Source organism: Nicotiana tabacum, chromosome 22 (genome assembly GCF_000715075.1).
Source record: "Nicotiana tabacum cultivar K326 chromosome 22, ASM71507v2, whole genome shotgun sequence".
In the NCBI taxonomy this organism is placed as follows: domain Eukaryota; kingdom Viridiplantae; phylum Streptophyta; class Magnoliopsida; order Solanales; family Solanaceae; genus Nicotiana; species Nicotiana tabacum.
This window is the reverse complement of record NC_134101.1, coordinates 161418558-161437901: the sequence shown is the minus strand read 5'-3', so window position 1 is coordinate 161437901 and position 19344 is coordinate 161418558. Positions and strand designations below refer to the sequence as shown.

Genomic DNA, 19344 nt, shown 5'->3' with positions numbered 1-19344 from the left:
AGTTGGATACTTTTATTGATTGAAATCCAAATATTTCAAAATCTGCGACATGATCTGGTACACATCGACTTAGATGATTTTTCTAATTTCAGCGAAATAATATTTTACAGTGAAGCCACACTGATAATTAGGTTAAGAAAAAAATATCCGTAGCTTTTTACATCACACCTAGCACTCTGCTAACAATACTCCCTTTTCTATAACTAACCCTGTTTAAACTTCATTAATACTAATCTATATCAACTTTCCACACTCTTTAACAGCTAAACCTCTACCTCTCCAGCTATGTTACATGTTGGATGCCTTCTGACTAGTATCTGTAGAATACAACAGGGCTTCTGTAGACTGTACGGAAATAGTTACATGGTCGATCAGTGCTGAATTTTCAAGCAATTTATGAACGCATCACAACAGAATTTGTGGCTCCACAATAGAGCAAAATGAAATATCCAAAATAGACGACTGGGCATCAAATATAGGCAAGTGAGCTCCGGTCGTGATCTGGTTGTGGACGACCCCTAGTAGGAGTAGGCGGTCTTTGAATGTTGAGTTCCTAAAGACAAAGAACATCAGTAGGAAACAATATGACAATTGTAAAATAAAATGTCTGCTCAAACAGGAAAAACTAAAGTAATATTAGTGTACCTGCATCCAAGTGTCCTCCATTACTCGTTCTGGAGACGTTTCAGGGGATTGAAGAGGAGGAGGCAAAGGATGGATCAACTTTGGAACAATAACCAACCCTCTGCCTACTACTAATATAGCACCAGCATTGTTGGCGGTTCCTGAATGTACTTTCTTGGTTAGAATGCGTACTGTAATACACGGGAAAGAAAAAACTTTAGTATTTAATGCATACCACAATAGTTGGTGGCAGAAAAAAGAGTGATCAGCTGCCCCTGGGCAAATCTTTCAAATCCATCCATAACACACTCGTGTGCTCTTATAATCAGCTGTAGTTTGTTTTTCTTGCAGAAGTCAGTAACACGATCAGGCTGCAAAGTCATGAAAGCCACAATTGTTGTAAGACCACATTGTAGTTTGCATATGAAACTTGACATGAAAAATATAAGGTCCCATATGATAGTAGACATGTGCATCCTTCAGTTAATCCGTAATATGGTGGATCAAATCACGAATATAAATAAAAAGTGAGTTTAAAAGAAAAGAAAAAATTTCAGTGAAGACCATACAAGATGAAAAATACAGAATAAGAAATTTAACACTTAAAATGATTTATGTTATCGCAGGCTGTCTGAAACTTTTACTATCAATTTTCTAGTTGACAAGTGAACTCAATTAAAAAAAAAGCGTGACATACCCCAAATGTTACAAGACCAGGCCCTCTGGCATTAGGTCTTAATCCTTCTACGCTGTCATTTTCTGTGGGATCAGACCTGCAAATAAAATCAATGACATAAAAATCTTTCCCTGAATTGCTTGCCAGACGGTTTTGAAAAAGCTACATACCATAGCAAATCCATTAGGACTATCGAACCAGCATCCATTGTTATAGGCCTCTCTATCTTCTCTATCTGCTCAACTGAATTAATTGACCTCCCTATCCCACCATGCATGCAGATGATTTTCTTTTCGATGAGGGAAGCCAATGGAAGATAGTTAAAAAGTTGATTGAAACGCGTCCATGCCCAGATCCCATCACTCTCTCCCTACATGGATGTCTTACATCAGAATAGCCCAATACATTTTAAGGATATATATTCGACATTATAACTTACCATTCTCTCGATGCATTCAATACGGAAGCCAAAAAGTGCATTTATATCAGCAGCTTCATGATTCCCCCTTATCAAATGTACATTCTCTGGATATTCAATCTGAAATTCAGAACAAGTTAACGATTTGGTTAAATAAGGGATATCAATACATGACAGGCAAAGTACCGTGTTAGACAAGTCAAGGATTACCTTCAGAGCTAGGAGTAAAGTGATTGTCTCCAAGCTGTGCTGTCCTCGATCAACGTAATCACCCAGAAACAAATAGTCAATGTAACTGAAATCACACAAAGCAGTGTGTCATCAGACTCTAGAGAAGTTGATAACGGGAGATTGAGTACAATAGTAAATATTTCATTAATTGTTAAAAAATTTCAAAACTGTTTAACATTTTCTTTTGATTGTTACAAAGTGATAACAACTTTCGAGCCTCAGAAAGACAAACATCAAACTTCTTAGTTTATAGACGATGGAATTATAGCAGAAAAAAAACTTTCAAGTAATGGCGGACCTTAAGAATCAAGAGATTGATCTTTCAAGCACAAGAAATAGTATTTAATAGGATCATTAACAGTCTGCGGCATATTGTTCAGCAAAATATAAATATCTAGACACTGGATTTTCTACTTAGTGACCGGGATAAAGAACTTGCAAAATCGACCTGGGGATTCACTTTTTTTTGTGTGTGTGGTAAGACTCCAGAGATTCGTTGTTTTCAGCTTTGAAACTCAAGGGGATAATGGGACCCACCCCTTTAACCACCTCTGAAATACCAGACTTGGTTCATCAGCCAGGATTCGAACTTGTGATGTGTGCCTACCACACATCCCCCGTTGTTCTACATATGTTGAACCAAAGTTGAGGGCTGGAGAATATGGATTACTAGCAATTTAGTTTGGCCAAACCAACAATAGTGGTAAAACTATATCAAAAGTACAATATTCCAGACTTCCACCTAATAATTCCTGTAACAGGCTACCTAAGGCCAACGAACGAACACTTGTCCGGATACTTAAGTAGTAAAAAAGCATTAGGAAACTGCACACCCATGAACTTATGAGCAGGTTTAGATGCAAATAGGAGCTATTCCACAGAATCTAACTAACGCTTTAAGCTAAGGAGGAGTTATCCCAATTATTTTAGCTATCATATGCTAAGCAAACTAATCTTTCTTTGGCAGGGGTAGCTGTCATCTATAAGTTTGTCGCTGACTGCTGGTGCTAGGAGACATTCTTTACACTCTGATCATGGAAGATTTTATTCCCCCAAGTTATTTTACTACACCACTACTGCTGTATATGGCTGATTATTGCAGAAGGATCTTGATAAGGATGAATAAACTTTCCTGGAAAAATTAAATTTCAGATTCCTTTCAACTTATCTCAAATTTAACATAATTACTTCCTTTACTCATCTTTGTTCAGAGTTGAGATAATTAGATTTGGGAACCATGCTAGAAACTGAAACGCAAGCTTATGTTGAAATTGTTCAGAGCAGTCAAGCTACTACAAATGAAAAACCTAATGGTCAAGCTTTGATCAGACTTACGTAATGTCTCCAGCAGTTGAAGGAAATCCATATTCATCAAATAGCCGCATCAGATCACCAAACTGTCCATGAAGATCACCAAAGACTTTGACAGGAGCTTTCAATTGAAGAACCGTAGGCTCATGCATGAAGATCTGCTCAGCTGCATAACAAAGCTCACCCACTTCATATGAATCGAGAAAGAACTTTCTATTAACAGGTGCTTTCCAATTTCGCGGCCTAAGCAAAGTGGATATGATCTGCAATACAGCAACAGAAGATTACATATCCCGACAAGTAAAGATTAGCAAAAGGAATATAACAAATAGAGATTACTGTTTTTAAATCATTAAGGATTGAGGAAAAAAATTGCAGCTTGCTGGGGCTTACCTTCTTATGCAATCCTTGAGGTGATTTCTGCCGCGCGAATTTTTTTGTTGGATTTGAAATATCATTATATGAGGGAAGCATTCGTCTGCTCTCATTTTCAAATTGATCCAATGACAATTGCCTCACCATTCCCCCCAGGTTCCCAACAGTTTCTTTTGCAACTACAACCTGCAGTATTAGAAAAGTGATTTCGCCGCCTGCCAAAATAAACTAACACTAGACGAAAGAGCAGAGTACATACAGCTCTAGTATGGAGGCGGACAGCTGACTCACTGTCGCTACCCTCAGAACCGATGTCTGGAACTTGAGAGCTCTCGTCTGAGACGGATGTTTCTTCAGGAGTGGCAGATGCAGCCTGCGCTAATTGCCAGACAGCATTAGCAGCCTCAGCTTCAGCAGCAAAATCCTTGGTCAACTTTTCCATAGAATCTTTATCCATGCTGTTAAAATGTAACGCTTCAAATAATGAGGATGAGCTGAATGAAAAATGATGTCAAGAACTAGAGATAAAAGCGAAATATTACCTCAACCCACCAGATGGGTGGGTCTCTGGTTTTCCATCTGGAGTTAAAAGATTTGAGTTGTTTGACATTGGAGAGCCAATGGTTGGGACTCTCTCAGATGTTAAGACTGGGGAATTGATGTCAGAATGTAATGGAGAATTTTCTGCAATCAGACATTCATCCAAAAGCGTATCTGCAGCAAAAATAATCTGATTTAAGAACCAATTGATCCAGAGAGTATCTTGATCAGCATGGGACTAACAAAAGCATATACCATCCTTACTATGAAGTTCTTTATGTTCCATATGAATGTCCTTTTCACAATATCATTCATTGAAAAACTAAAATGAGATGGAGGGGGTACTGTTTGCTGTAGGAATATTGGTTTTTCTTTTGCCAAAATAATATTCCTACAGCAAACATCTGTTGCTGAAAGTGAATAAACTCTGAGCATTTGACAATCCTTTTGTAGATGGAGTGCTAACAGAAGATTTTTGCTTAGTGACACAGAACTTTACAGAAACCTTAACCTTCTCATAGCTTAACTCATGTAAATACATTTATCACTAGATTGAGCATCCTGCAAGATAAGTGTACAGAGATAAACCAGTTGAAGCTCTTCTACGAGTTGGGAGTGTGGTTCCTAAAAGGAGAAGGATAGACATCATTCGAACAGTCTAAAATCTGCATCTGCCAGCGGCATTCATTACCTCCTCTAAGACCACCATAGATATATATCCGAACACCAACAGATGCAGCTGCATGGCGACAGCGACGCATAAGCTCCAAAGAGGGATCTTGTTCAGTGTGGGCCTTGCTACCACGTGAAGCGGTTACCAGTCCATTTCTATCTAGCCAAACTCCAGCTGCTGTGTCCAAGACTTTTTAAAAGCAATAAAATTGAAAAGATTTAATGACATCCCATTGACAATATATACGCAATCAAATTATGCACAAACGGATAAATCCCACATTTACCTGCAACAGCTGCTTCCCCTTCTACTGCACGTCCACCTCTAAGAACACCTCCTGTAACATGCAATCTTGCACCAACAAATACCTGATTACCAGCAAAAATGTTATTCCAAAAATTTCAGAAAAAGTGTGGATTGTGGGAGGCAAACAGGATAGACATGACCCAAACTGCAGAAAAATTACTCCCTGACACTCATTCCTTTTAGTCTGTCCCAAAAAGAATGACACCTTTCTCTTATTTAATCTTAGCATCTCCATTTTACTCTTAACGATATGACTTGTTTGGACTCACTGGATATCGAAGTTCATTCATTTGTAAGGAGAGAAAAGATGAAAAGACATGTAGAAATCTCACCACCATTCATTTAAAAAGACAATTTTGGTAGTTCGCATATATTTAGCTTACACGTAAAAAAAATTCTTTAATTTCTGAAGTCAAACACTTATACAGAAAATAGAACAGAGGGAGTAGTACTCACCGCAGCATGTTGATACCTTGGTGATGGTGCCACTCCTGGTGCAAGAGTCCACTCCCACTGACCATTCCTATGCATAAGCAGGCCATAAGCATCTGATAAGGGCTGCACATGGAAGCACATCCAGGAATCAGCAACCACATCATCTAAAAGGCTACATATCAAAAGCACTATCCAGGTCGTAACCAACAGTATCAGAGGCCATCCTCATTTAGGACTATCAGTTGCTTCAACAGCAATATACTGCTGAAAGAATGATTACATATCCAAGAAGATTGAGCTTACAAACAACTAAAACTAGCTACTTCAATTTTCCTGTGTATGCCACAACATAACACAATTTGACTGCCATTTTAAAAATACAATATCCAAATAATGTTAAAAATCTAACAAACTGTGAGCATTAGCTAATAAGAACTCGCTATTTTGAAGCAGGAAACAAGCCAGTGGAAGAGTTTATCAGTCTAAATGTTGATGAATTTATAAACAACTTACTTACCGTGCCAGAAGCATCTCTCCCACCACAAAGCAAAAACATGCCATCGGTCCGAGCACTAGCTGTTGCATACCTAAGAGAACATAAATTTTCAGTACCAGTATGAGTAAGAAAACCAAACCATGAAAGAGTATGTAGGCTACCAAGAACAAATAATAAGCACAAAGAAGAAGAGAGAGCGAGAGAAAGAACGACAGAGATAGAGAAGCAATCATAGATACTAGATTGAAAAGGGCAAGATAAAAGAAGTCTACCGTGGTAAGATTGAAGAAGAGAATTATGTGAGAAGCAGAATCTTTGTGGAGGTATCAAGTCAAGAACATTTACTGATCAACTACTTCAGAGAGGTATGACAAAGAGTAAATAATAACTGCAAGACAATAGCAGCACCAGACAGTTTTTAATGGACAGTTTCGAGGACAGAAACACATTTTCATAGCATATGGGGAAGAGATATATATAATAGTGGATATGTGCTTCTGCAATAAAATAAAAAGAATTGAAAGAACACCATAAATTGCGAAGTAGCATTTTATGCCCAATGACAGTGACGAAGTATGAATAGAAGACACATGGGTGATCTGACCAGAGAGATTAAAGAGGAGAATGTCCTAAATGGGTCAAGCGACTCAAGCCCTTGCTCAGAATTAAAGGATCCTGAACATCAAGTAATTATTTTTGTTACTCCCGTCTATCATTTATCACCTACTTTCTGAGAAACGCTTCTATAGTCAACCCAAAACAGCTTTTTGGCATGAACATAGGGCAGTATTCCAAGTAGAGGCAGTTTCAAGTACCTTGGGTCGGTTATCGGGGGGTGGGAGATTAACGAGGATGTCACACACCGTATTGGGGTGGGGTGGATGAAATGGAGGTTAGCATCTGGAGTCCTGTGTGACAAGAGAGTGCCACCGATACTCAAAGGTAAGTTTTATAGAGCGGTGGTTAGACCGGCCATGATGTATGGGGCTGAGTGTTGGCCAGTTAAGAACTCACATATCCAGAAGATGAAAGCCGCAGAAATGAGGATGTTGAGGTGGATGTGCGGGCACACTACGATGGATAAGATTAGGAATAATGAAATTCGGGAGAAGGTGGGCGTGGCTCCCATTGACGACAAGATGCGGGAAGCGAGGCACGTACAGAGGGAAAGCCTAGATGCTCCGGTAAGGAGGTGTGAGCAGCTGAATTTGGAAGGCATGAGAAGAGGAAGAGGGCGGCCTAAGAAGTATTGGGAAGCGTTGATCAGGCAGGACATCGCATGGCTTCGAATTTCCGAGGACATGACCCTTGATAGGAAGCTGTGGAGGTCGAATATTAGGGTTATAGGTTAGGAGGTAGTTGAGTCTATTTCTATTTCGTACCTATGTGAGGTTAGTCTGATAGGATTTTTGTCTTAGACTGCTAGTGGTTAATGTTGTGTCATCACTACTCTTTCGTTTTTCAAAGTGCCGGGTCTATTTACTGGCTATCGCTTTTGCTTTTCATCTATTTGTTGGTCTTTATGATGCTTTTATTATTCCTATGGTATCTGTTGGTGGTACTGATATCGTCTTTTTTCGTCTTCTTGAGCCAAGGGTTTTTCGGAAACCGCCTCTCTACTACCTCAGAGTAGGGGTAAGGTCTGGGTACACACTACCCTCACCAGACCCCACTAGTGGATTTTACTGGGTCGTTGTTGTTGTTGTTGTAAAGGGTAGTATTCCAAATGGATATAGAAGATCTATTTGTCTGAAATTCATGAATTGGACTATCTAATGAGAGTACACTTAACAACAATAATAACATCAAGAAAAATCAACCAGGAAGACCCACAAAGTTACCAAGAATACTTGGAACTGAGATTAAACATGGAGACTCACATTCTAGCTGACGGTTTATCGCCTTCTGGATTGAGCCTCTGCCATACATAAGGTTTCTGAGCAGTATATAAACTACATGCAGCATATATGTTTTTTGAGAAGGAAATTTCATGCAGCATATATATGTTCAGCATAGAACTCTCAATCCATCTGAAAGGCAAGCTGCAGAATGAGATATGACGTGCATTATTCAATCAAGTCAACTTGATCCAAAACAATGGATGTTTGTCTAGGACAGCTAAGGAAAAGAGGTCTTCCAATCATCTTTTATCAGTCACGTTACAGGGTTTTATAAAGGTAAATTTTTTAATGATAAAGTAATGCTACCACTGCATATTTCTTTTTGCTGTCTCTTTTCTGCTCCTAAGGTATGCCTAACAACTGTAAATAAAACAAAGGAATCTAATTAATTAAAAACTAAGAGAATTTGAATTTTATTTTTAGGCGAATAGTTCAAGCTAACACAACAACAACAACAACAACGACCCAGTATAATCCCACAAGTGGGGTCTGGGGAGGGTAATATGTACGCAGACCTTACCCCTACCCCGAAGGGTAGAGAGGCTGTTTCCAGGAGACCCTCGGCTCAAAAAAGCAACAGGAGCCGATATATTAGTACCATAAAAATGCATAATAAAATACCAGCAATATAAGATTGTGGAAATTGTGGAAATACGCTATGACACCATTGAAGTAAAATTGTGGAAAACTAAGCTAGATCAAGACATAACTATCCATAATGTAATTTCAAATATGTAAATTCTATTTATGAGTACATAGTCCGTCAGTAAACAATCTATCAATGAACTACGCCTCAATCCCAAATCAATTATGGTCAACTATACGAATTGTCTGTACTAATTCTGCTCTATTTAGGTCCATTTCATTCGAAGACTAAATTATTTTGTTTAAGGCAATGAGAGGTTCTCTAAAACTCACAATTATCTCCACATGGACGATCAGTATAATCCCAACTAGTTGGTATCACCTATACAAATCCTTTATTTGCATCAGGCTCCTACTTTGTTTCCATTGTGTTCTGATCTTTGCTAAATATGCATTGGTTCCTAGAGATTTTAAGTCTTTTGACACAACTCTCCTTATGATTTTACTCATACCTATCTCCTTTTTAGCTCACATTGCATATGGACTGGAACATATGGAGGTCTATGTAAGTCATGGCTAAACTATTCAATGCAATCTACTCTTTGTTTTATCTTATGTTAAGAAAATACACCTTGGGTCTAAGTTAACCCCAAAAAGCTAGCTATTGCTCTATGAAAAAGCTAGCTAATGAGGTGAAGATTGTTCAAAATCATATAAGAAGAAAACAATCCATACCTCGGGTAAGGGGATCCCCCCTCCCCCCCCCCTAAAAAAAAAAATTATGAGCAAGGACACCATAAAATAGGACCCCCAACATAAACCAAGAATAGCGATGGGTTTTACCCTTCATACAATGTTAAGAAAATGAACCTTGAGCCTAACTCAATCCTAAGAGTAGCTCATGAAGTGAGGATTATCCAATACTATTAGGAGGACAACAGTTCATGTCCTCAACCAATGTAGGCTCTAACATCTTCATGGTTGCCACTTGTACCATCTGTTAGACTTGATTATTTGTAATCTTGCCCAATCTTGTTTACTTCGCATCAATCTTAACATTTGCATTTCTAGGACATTCATCTTATGACTATATTGGGCCTAAGAGGCCAATGTTCACTCTGGCATAACATTGCTGGTCTGATCAATGTTCTATAAAATCAGCATTTTATCTTTCGCTCTTACATCTTCGTTCTTCTTTTATGGAGGGGAGAGCGGCTAAACTAGCCAGTACATATATGTTTTTTCCTACTTCGACTTGTCCTAAAACCCTAATTCTCTAGAGTGCTTCTCTATGATTCCAACTTTTGTTTGACCAAACTTGTGGTGCGTGCGTGTGTTTTTTTTTTTTTTTTTGGGGGGGGGGGGGGGGGAGCGAAGATAGGTAGTATATCTCATCTACTCATCGTCATAGCAAATATAGCCTGCAGTGAATTATGTTGAAAGTCGAAAGAACGCCAACTCTATCTTCTGATAAGGTAATAAGAAAAAGAACCTGCTCAATCAGTAATTCATAGGAATATTCTGCTCACCATCATTGCCACTGACAGTTACCAGATATCTTTGTGCAACCAAGTCCATTACGTGGCCATACCGCGGTCCAGGACCCTGACCTTGAACAACAACTCTAGAAACAAACGAGGTAATTAGTCAGGGACTAAATTACAGAATTAAGTTCTATCTTTTCTTTTGCTGTACAATAATTAAAAAAAGGAGATGAAATTCAACTGCATATCCAGAAGCTAACCTGTGCCACTTGAATTTGTCATTAGTCATGTCAAGCACATAAAGATCATCAGTTGAATGCCCTGCCGGTCCTATCCCACCCTAGTAACAAAACAGCAAGAGATATGTAGTAGTTATTGTTTCTAATAATCATTTTAGTACTAACAATAAAAATGATAAGACTTTAATTTAGCTTTCTGATCACCTGAAATACAACCATAGTTCCAACAGCAGCAGCCGCATGTGCAGCCCTTGGTGAAGGTGGCTCACCAGCAGGTCTAACTCTGGTTAATTCAAACAGCATGAGATCAATATCACCACCATTAAGAAACTATCATCATTTAATTTACAAACTTCCGTTAAACCCCGCCACACAAAAGAGTGACGTTGTAGCAGAGCCAGAACTTTTAACAAGGGGATTCAAAAATACAAACTTGCATAGAAAGCGAATACACTTAACTATCAAGGGGATTCAACAATTCACATATATACCCAAAAAAATGTTTGTTTTTACCCGATTTTTTCAGGGTAATTTTTCGACGATGGGATTCAATTGAACCCCCTTCAACACACTTAGCTCTGCAGATCCTAGAAGAATTAGAGGAGTAGAGAAAACACACCTGGTCCATTTTCTGGTAAGAACATCATATGAATGAACACAATTGGTTACACCAGCCAGCCCTAAAAATCAAGATTAACACCAATTAAGCTAAGTATCAGTCCAAAAAGCAGTAAAGTTTGAATCTTTACACAAAAGGGCAAACATCATATGGAATGAACACAATTGGTTACACCACCCAGCCCTAAAATCAAGATTAACACCCAATTAAGCAAAGTATCAGTCCAAGAAACAGTGAAATTTCAATCTTTTGAAAAAAAGGTCACAAAGTAAATAGGGTAAAAGAGAAGAATTTTACGTATGCCGGGGGCAGCACCACTGCCACCCTCAATAGCAGTGGCGCCACCAAAGAGGATGAGTCTTGGACCATGAGTTTTGGTAGCGGCTACAGCAGTAAGAGTATGACCACAACGTGGACCTGGGGCATCATCATCTGTGTCCCAAAACGTCTCCAAAATACGATAGGTTGGAGCCGGATGTAGCCACGGCTTCGAACCCATCACCAAAAAGTTTCAAACTTTCTACTGTACACAAGCACAACAAACAAACTTCTTATTTGAAGAGCAAAAAGACTATGAATTACAGAACATAAAAGTGGATGTTTTTCCGATCTTGAGAGAGGACACAAAAAGGAAATGACTTAAAAGTAGTACTCCTAATACAGGTAGTAGCAGGAGTAGCTGGCTAACTCACTTTTCAAAGTTCGGCATGGGAATAATGTTTAATATTTTTGAGATTATTTTACTTTTTTTTGTTAAGAGAAGTGCAAAAAATGGTGATGAAGATGATGTTGAATCATAAAGTTTTTACCTTTATGTTGTTTGATTTGGGAAAAATGAATGTGGGGAGGAAGAAAGATTTGTCAACCAGATATCTTATTGCTAACTTATTTCCAAAGGAAAACGCTGCCTGCTTGGTCAAATTTTAGACTTGGAAGTCTATAATTTGAAGCATTGAAATCAACTTAAATCATATTTCCTTCTAGACTTCAAAGCTAAAATAAAATTAAAGAAACCCTGGAAAAATCTACACAACTATGTGCATGCTTAAATCTTGTTTACTTATTATGGCTAAGTGGAGTAATAAATTGAGATTAAAAAAAATTAATTAACCATGATTAAGTGATACACTTACGTATTCTTTTGTTGTGGGAAAGTCTTATGGAAAAGGTACTTCTCCCTACACTTATATAAATGTCTATCTAAATATCAATTGACTTCATACATGAAAATTAATTAAATAATGTATTTATTTTCGTACTTTCCTTTAGAAACATGTACCTATGTCGATATTTCACATCAAAAGGAAATGGTGACACATTAATTATTCGAAAGATATAAGGTTGAAAGAAATTTGTTACCATATTATGATTAGGGCAAGGCATATATCGGGTATAACCGATAGTTCGAACCGGAAAAAGTTTATTGGGGTATTGATATTGGGTTATTGGGTTAACGGTTCGGTAACGGTTTAATATTTTTTCACTATTGGACTATCGGTTCGGGCCTCGGTTTGCCCAATTTCTTAATAGGTAAACCGATAACCCAATAAGAATTAGTACTATTTCAGTTGTGCTTGGACACCTGTTGAATTACTAGTACTCTTGTTGCTCTTGCTACAATTAGACCCTGGAAAAAGACATTGATCTCTTGACTATGGTTTGGCAGGAAACCAAAAAATTGTTATTTATGTTCCTGTTAACTTCTATTTCCAGCGAATTGGAGATGAAATGCTTGTGGAGTTGTAGTATCGATTTTTGAGATTGCACAGGTCTTGAATTTGTCAAAATGAAGCATGCTTCAAATATTAGTTGTGGCTAGAACGCAGAAATGGGTAGTATACTATATGTGAATTCTTCTCTTTTTTGCTTAACTCCGGTGAATTGTCTTCTTTTTTTTGCTTAACTCTAGATTGAATTATCTTATCGGGTAAACCGATAACCAAACCGATAATGGTCAATAACCGATTAACCGATATCTTATCGGTTTGGTTATCGGTTTATCATATTTGTAAACCGATAATCGATATGTAAAACCGATAATATTCACAACTGAACCGACCGATGCCCACCCCGATTAAACTTTTTCCTCTGGACCATTTACCCGATAATTTTCCACAAGAGTTGGAATGTTTAGTGCATCTTGAAAATTTGTCCACCTCTTCTCTTATCTCGGTTGGACCAACTAATTTGATTTATCTACGTTTGTTTCCCCGTTAACACATGCATTCCTTCTCATCAGATCCCAAGTCTTTTGTTTCCCAAGTCCTCCTTAAAGAAGTCATCAACAAATAAATACTGTACAATTCAGTTACTATGAAATATGAATCCTTTTAAGTGTCCCAAGGCATTGTCTTTTCACCTATTACCCTTGAAAAGTCATTGGAGAAAATAAACATATTCTTGTTGCAAAAAGAAGTAACATCCGGCAACGCGGCCTAAGTGACTACTTAACAGCGTTGGTTGCCGACTTGCCTTGTTGAAATCTATAATAAGAAACAATTAATACAAAAAGGAAAAGAAACAATTAATAGCCCGTTTGACCAAGCTCAAAAAAATAATTTATTTTGAAAATTGCTTTTCTCAAAAGTTATATATATAATTTTTTTATTTACTTTTGGTGAGAATCAATTTGTGTTTGGCTAATTAATTTGAAAATCACTTTTGGGCAACAATTGGTGTTTGACAAAACTTTAAAAAACTGCTTCTAAGTGTATTTTCCTCAAAAATGTTTTTCAAAAAAATAATTTTGGAGAGAAGCTATTTTTTTTGGCTTCTCCAAAACTACTTCTGCTTCTCCTCAAAAGCATTTTTTTTTCTTTCAAAAGCTTGGCTAAACACCTTAATTTAAGAAAAAAACACTTTTGACAAAAAAAAAACGCTTTTGACTCAAAAGAAGTTTGGCCAAACAAGCTATAATACTCCTAGATTCCTATCTTTTTTTTTTTTCTTTTCATGCTAGATAGATACAAAGCACCAATCGACAGCCCAGATTCTTGGTTGGTTTCACATGTGATTTGTCATTTTCACACATTTGATAGACCTCCATCAGTTAATGAAAAAGTCCAAATGGTCTAGCTAAAATCTTTTCAAGCAGTGTATTTTAAATTGCCTCTTCAGAGCAAGGACATTGCGGTGATTATGGACCTATAGAGCAATACTTTTCAAGGACAAGGGCTTGGAAATCTCGCGTGGACCTTGTTAATCTCAGTAATTATCTCAGGAGTGAGGTTGACCTTGCACGCATCAAGAACCTCTTCGAGCTGCCAAACTTTTGTGGCTCCAAAGACAACACTAGCCACAACAGGGTGTCTCATAACAAAGGCTGGCCAAATAATTCAAAATCAAACGAAATATATGTTTTGGTGACTAAATGACAAATCTTAAATCTGAAATTAAACTCAACAGCACAAGCAAGTTACCTATTCAAATGCATAATAATGTCAGTTTAGCCTATTAAGAAATAGCCATAAAGGCCAATCTGTGATTAGTAGATGACTTAAACTAGAATAGGGAATTCGGAGGAAGATTGGTCATACCAATTGCAAGAGAAACTGGATGAATACCATATCTGTCTGCAATCTCTAGGTATGACTGCAAAGTGAGCAAAATTCATCACAAAGGTAAAATTCATTTGGTGTGTCACATAAAACTAAGAAAAACTAAAATGTTTTAGTGAAGACAATAGGAAACTATAGGAACAGACATAAGAGGACATGTTTTACAGTCTTAAAAGATAAAAGGTATTCAACTACATAGTGAAACTATATCAGAACCATGAGAAAATTTGTTTATTGTAGAAGAGCATCCTCCTCCTTTTTTTCCCCAAGAAGTTTGGGTTCTACTGTCAAGCAGAAAATGAACAAACAGATACTAGATCTCACACACGCGCATATTAAGTGTTGCATCATCTTTGTACAGAAACAGTGGTCTTTCTGTACCAAATGTTGTGTTTTTTTTATAACAGTGATGTCCGGGCCAGCTTTCATGCACCACGACTAATTCCACGGGGTACTTGCTATCTCCCACCAGCAAAGGTACCGGGTAACTCTATCCACCAAGGCTCGGTCAAGAGATCACCTAGTGTTCTTTGCCTCTGCTGGAATTTGAAGCTGAGACCTCGTGGTTCTCAACCAACTTCATTGACCAATAGACCATAACCCTTGGGTGCCAAAAGTTGTGTATTTACTGACCAATATATATTTGAGTTTTGCAAAATTATAAGACAGCTTTAGAAAGAAGAATCCCTTACTTTGGCGGCATACAAGGCATTAGAGTTTGACAGGTTGTATCTGGACTCCCCTTCCCTATACCTCCCTATCAGAGGTTTGGGATTAGTATAGTGAGAAAATCTACAGGCATTAGTTAAATATTCCAATGAAACTGGCATTTGATCTGACCTTTAAACAGATTTAAACGAGCATCAGATGGACCTCCATCTTCGGCAAAGTACTTTCCAGAAAGTATGCCCATGGCCAGCGGACTGTACGCCAACAAGCTTATCCTGGAGACATTCAGCATTAGGTAAGCAAAGAGGTCAGCAACAGTCAATTCCGCAAATATTTCAACCGAACAGATGAACCTCATCTTTGTCAGTAAGTTCACAACAACTTTTTTCCCATTAAGATGACAATAGGCAGGTTGTAATAGCAGAAAGCAGCCAGACTGAAGAGAGATTCTACCAGCAATATCCTTTTTGTCATTCCCTAGAAGATCCATAGGTTCAAATCCTAAAGAGCATGTTCATTTTCTTCTAAATTGAATCTCAGAACAGGGTACATGAAAATCTTTTATAAATATGCTAAGATCAAACAGTGATGAAAAGTAGCAAAACATATCATGGTCAAACTGGCCACAAAGATAACGGAAACAAGTCAAGTTAGCTCCTGGGACAGTAATCATGTAGTACAAACTAATGATGCCTTTGCAGGAAAGACTACTAGACACAATGATATACCAGTATCACTAACAAAAATGAGATGACAGGACATAAAATAGAAAGCTTTTAGTGGGCGTTTGGACATAAAAATTGTAAAATTCCAAAAAAAAAAGAAGTGAAAATGATCTTTGAAAATTAAAGTTGTGTTTGGACATGAATATTATTTTGGGTTGTTTTTGAAGTTTTGTGAGTGATTTGAGTGAAAATTTTGAAAAACAGCTTTTTGAAGTTTTTCAAATTTTCAAAAAATTCCAAAATTCATCTTCAAGTGAAAATTAGAAAGTTTATAGCCAAACACTGTTTTCGAAAAAAAGTGAAAATTTTTCGAAAAAAGTGATTTTTTTTATGTCCAAACGGGCTCTTAGTGTAACCGTAAAGAATGTTAAACAGTGCTAATATGGTTGCAGCTTAAATTGTAATACAGGAGTTACTAGATGATCCCGGAACAGTCAGAAAGTTAGAAGAAGATTGTTGGAATCAATTGATAAACAATGTGCTTTCCTGACACATGCCTTTTTGTTTCCTGATCTTGTCAGAAAAATTAGGACCAATATCCCCTTATTAGAGTCATCCATGTTCTGCAAACAGTATCCTAGAAGGTTCCCAATGCATGCTCACTCTTCATCATGCATCCTACATGCGATAAGAGTGCATAGAAGCCTGTGCAAATCTGACTAGTATGATTTTATTGATAAGATAATATTTCATTGATGTTTGGGGAAAGAAACCCCATACGCAAGTAGTATACCATAGGTTGAGAACCTACACAGAAATATGGTTCTCTATAACAAGACACCCAATCATCTATACAATCAGAGGTGCACCAAAAATAATCGAGAACAAAAGAGATGCCCTAATCTGTACAAAATCATATTATACCCCTTCGGATGCTCTTATCCTCCTTTCCCCCCAAAGAATCCACATAAGTGCTAGTGAGGCTATATCGATGCTCTATATGATCTTCTCCTTCTCCTACATGCCCAGCTATGCATCACACCCTCCATTCTCTCAGGTATTTCCCATTGTACATCCATAATATGCATCTCACCCCCATTATTAGTATAATGTGTGTTTCTAGGACAACAATCAAGACTGCACTAATTCCCACTCTTAGATGCATCATTTGCACAAATGGATGTTCTAGTACAAAAAGCAACACCATGTAATCATATAGAATGCCTACCCCAAATTTATCCATACAAGACAAGGATTACCTCTCATTGTGACAGCATTCAGCCATAGCTAAATCAAAATCTCGACATAGCAAGTTGTATGCGTTCTGGAAAAAAAGAAGCCGAATCAAGTGTTATCTTATATTAGTGATGAACAAATATTTGACGGAGGCAAAGACAAAGAAGTCTCTACGTTATACAGGATTGAGCAATACAACACCTGAACAGACACTATTTGAAGATTCCCAGCTCTACTTTTGGCAACTTGTTGGAACTTCATAATACCATATGGTGTTTCATTGCTAAGGCCAATGTATCTGATCTAAGGAGAATATTTTGAACAACCAATAGAAAATAATGATCAAATTTATGAAGTTAATATCTCGGCCTTCATGAGGAAAAGTAGTTTGTGAAGGTAGCATCTTTGCCATCATGACTGACCTTACCAGCATCAATAGCTCTTTCTAAAGCATCAAGTTGTTCCTCAAAACTGATTGACGCATAATTTCGAAGCGGGTCATAGTCAGTTTCTCCAAACATAGGAACATAGCTGCCAGAAAGTTTAAAATGGTGAACATCAAATTGGATGTTGACAGGGGAAGAAGCTAATGTCTAAAGATATCTGTTCAAACATCAAAATTTTTTAGCATTTACATATGTGAGAAAACAAGCCAGAAAATGTACAGTAGGATTTATCCACAAACCGATCAGGCCAGTGCATTTGATACAAGTCGATGTAGTCAGTCTTTACACGCAACAGGCTGCATCAATTCAATAAGGTACCACATCAGAAGCAGTACAAAATACAAATCATAGCAGATAGAGGTCATCTCCAGAAGCAAGCTTAATTGTCAAAAATCATCTGATATTCTGATGCAGTCAAAAGCTGAATGGACAATGTAATGGTAACAAAACAACAAACAAGGATTTACTCAACCTATTATCAATAGCCTCAGTTATGTTCTGAGCGTCCAAGCTTTCTGGTCCATTTCGGATCCAAGACATCTGTCCAGATGGTCCACTGACCTGTACCAATATAGTTGGGCAAAAAATATCAAAATGCTAGTGCAGTTGCAATAAGATCCCCGAACAAAGAAAAGGAAAAATACCACTAACCACATGTTAGAAAGAAATAAAGCACTTTCATTATTAAGAAATTAAAGAAGAAAAAAGAGATATTTTCACAGATAACTACAAATTTACTCCTTTTGACTCAAACAAGCATGAATGCATCTCATAATGCAATTTGTTTCTAATGGCAACAAAGCTTTCAATCCTGCCTCATGGACAGCTAGGCATAGGAAATAATTGCTAATTGCCTGCATAATCAACTCTTCTGTCACATTTTAGTACCACAAAGACCAGACATATTTTGGAAAATCTAGCCTATTCAGCCTAAACTCTCCTAACGAGTCCTACACATCATACACAGTACATTTAACCATGCAACGCTTAAACTGAAAATTCAATCTTCTAACACAGTTGTATATCTTTCATACAATATTTTAATCTATAGGATGAAATGCAGAGGGAAATAAAGAAGACTTGAATATTGAAGACCTTAGTAGCGAGAACAACACTATCACGAGGGACTTTTCTTTCTCTAAACCAACGCCCAAAATACTCCTCACTTCTGCCATGAGTTTCTGCACGCTGAGGTACTGGATACCTGGTTTTCATAGATTTTGAAAAGAATAAATAAATGCAATTTAATATCAACATATTCTATGAATCAATTAAGCTCCAATCCTAAATTAGTAGAAGTTACATTAATCTTCTACATCCATTCCGCTTAAGAATTATAGTTAGAGTAATTTAGTAATCCTCATTCTTTATTCAATTTTAAAACCAGTTTTTCTTTTTGAAACTTACATAAGAGGAGTACTAAATCCACAGTTGAGGTGTTAGCATAAAATTGAGCAGAGAGACGTAAGGTTTGAGGATTACATTTCAGCAGAGTCGAAGAAGTTGATTCCGGAGTTGAAGGCTTTGTCGAGGATTTGAAATGATTCGGCCAAAGTGTTTTGCTCGCCGAAAGTCATGGTTCCTGTGAGAATAAACAAGGCGTCAAAAACGACAGTATTCTCCAGCTTTGTACCAACTAAAGACATGGATGAAGCAAAAAGTTTAACCTAAGCAGAGAGTCGAGACGGTTAAATCTGGAGCAAGGTTGCAGAGAGGAACTACAAACGCCATTGACAACTTCGGCGAAATTGGCAAAATAAAGCGAGGGAGAGTGGGAGTAAAGAGGACTTTGCTTCGAGAGGAGAAGCGATAAGGAAAAATAATTACGTAAAAGAGAAAAACGAAATTGCAGGAAGAA

General features: G+C 37.5%; 2 protein-coding genes across 5 annotated transcripts; both read right to left on the bottom strand.

The window, feature by feature from the left end:
- Positions 1 to 60: 60 nt before the first annotated feature.
- On the bottom strand, positions 61 to 11603 carry LOC107785858 (serine/threonine-protein phosphatase BSL1). The gene is made up of 21 exons (XM_075244033.1): positions 11211 to 11603; positions 10914 to 10974; positions 10499 to 10577; positions 10316 to 10395; positions 10090 to 10195; positions 7966 to 8054; positions 6107 to 6176; positions 5611 to 5712; positions 5135 to 5216; positions 4867 to 5037; positions 4178 to 4349; positions 3895 to 4093; positions 3654 to 3821; positions 3285 to 3523; positions 1929 to 2013; positions 1740 to 1838; positions 1471 to 1670; positions 1322 to 1397; positions 860 to 995; positions 646 to 785; positions 61 to 553 (listed from the first exon to the last, which is right to left on the bottom strand). The coding sequence occupies exons 1-21, from the start codon at positions 11410 to 11412 to the stop codon at positions 470 to 472; spliced, it is 2640 nt and encodes an 879-aa protein (XP_075100134.1). The 5' UTR covers positions 11413 to 11603; the 3' UTR covers positions 61 to 469.
- Positions 11604 to 13809: 2206 nt separating this feature from the next.
- On the bottom strand, positions 13810 to 19312 carry LOC107785859 (uncharacterized). Of its 4 annotated transcripts, XM_075244028.1 has the most exons (13): positions 19154 to 19312; positions 18969 to 19068; positions 18582 to 18690; positions 17959 to 18047; positions 17726 to 17782; positions 17463 to 17571; positions 17242 to 17343; positions 17064 to 17128; positions 15311 to 15414; positions 15163 to 15227; positions 14450 to 14504; positions 14333 to 14363; positions 14101 to 14235 (listed from the first exon to the last, which is right to left on the bottom strand). In XM_075244028.1, the coding sequence occupies exons 1-12, from the start codon at positions 19215 to 19217 to the stop codon at positions 14359 to 14361; spliced, it is 924 nt and encodes a 307-aa protein (XP_075100129.1). In that variant the 5' UTR covers positions 19218 to 19312; the 3' UTR covers positions 14101 to 14235; positions 14333 to 14358. The 4 variants fall into 4 exon arrangements, with proteins under 4 accessions (XP_016462737.1, XP_075100131.1, XP_075100129.1 ...); XM_016607251.2 differs by lacking the exon at positions 14333 to 14363 and having other exon boundaries at positions 13810 to 14235; XM_075244030.1 differs by lacking the exons at positions 14333 to 14363; positions 15163 to 15227 and having other exon boundaries at positions 13810 to 14235.
- Positions 19313 to 19344: the final 32 nt, after the last annotated feature.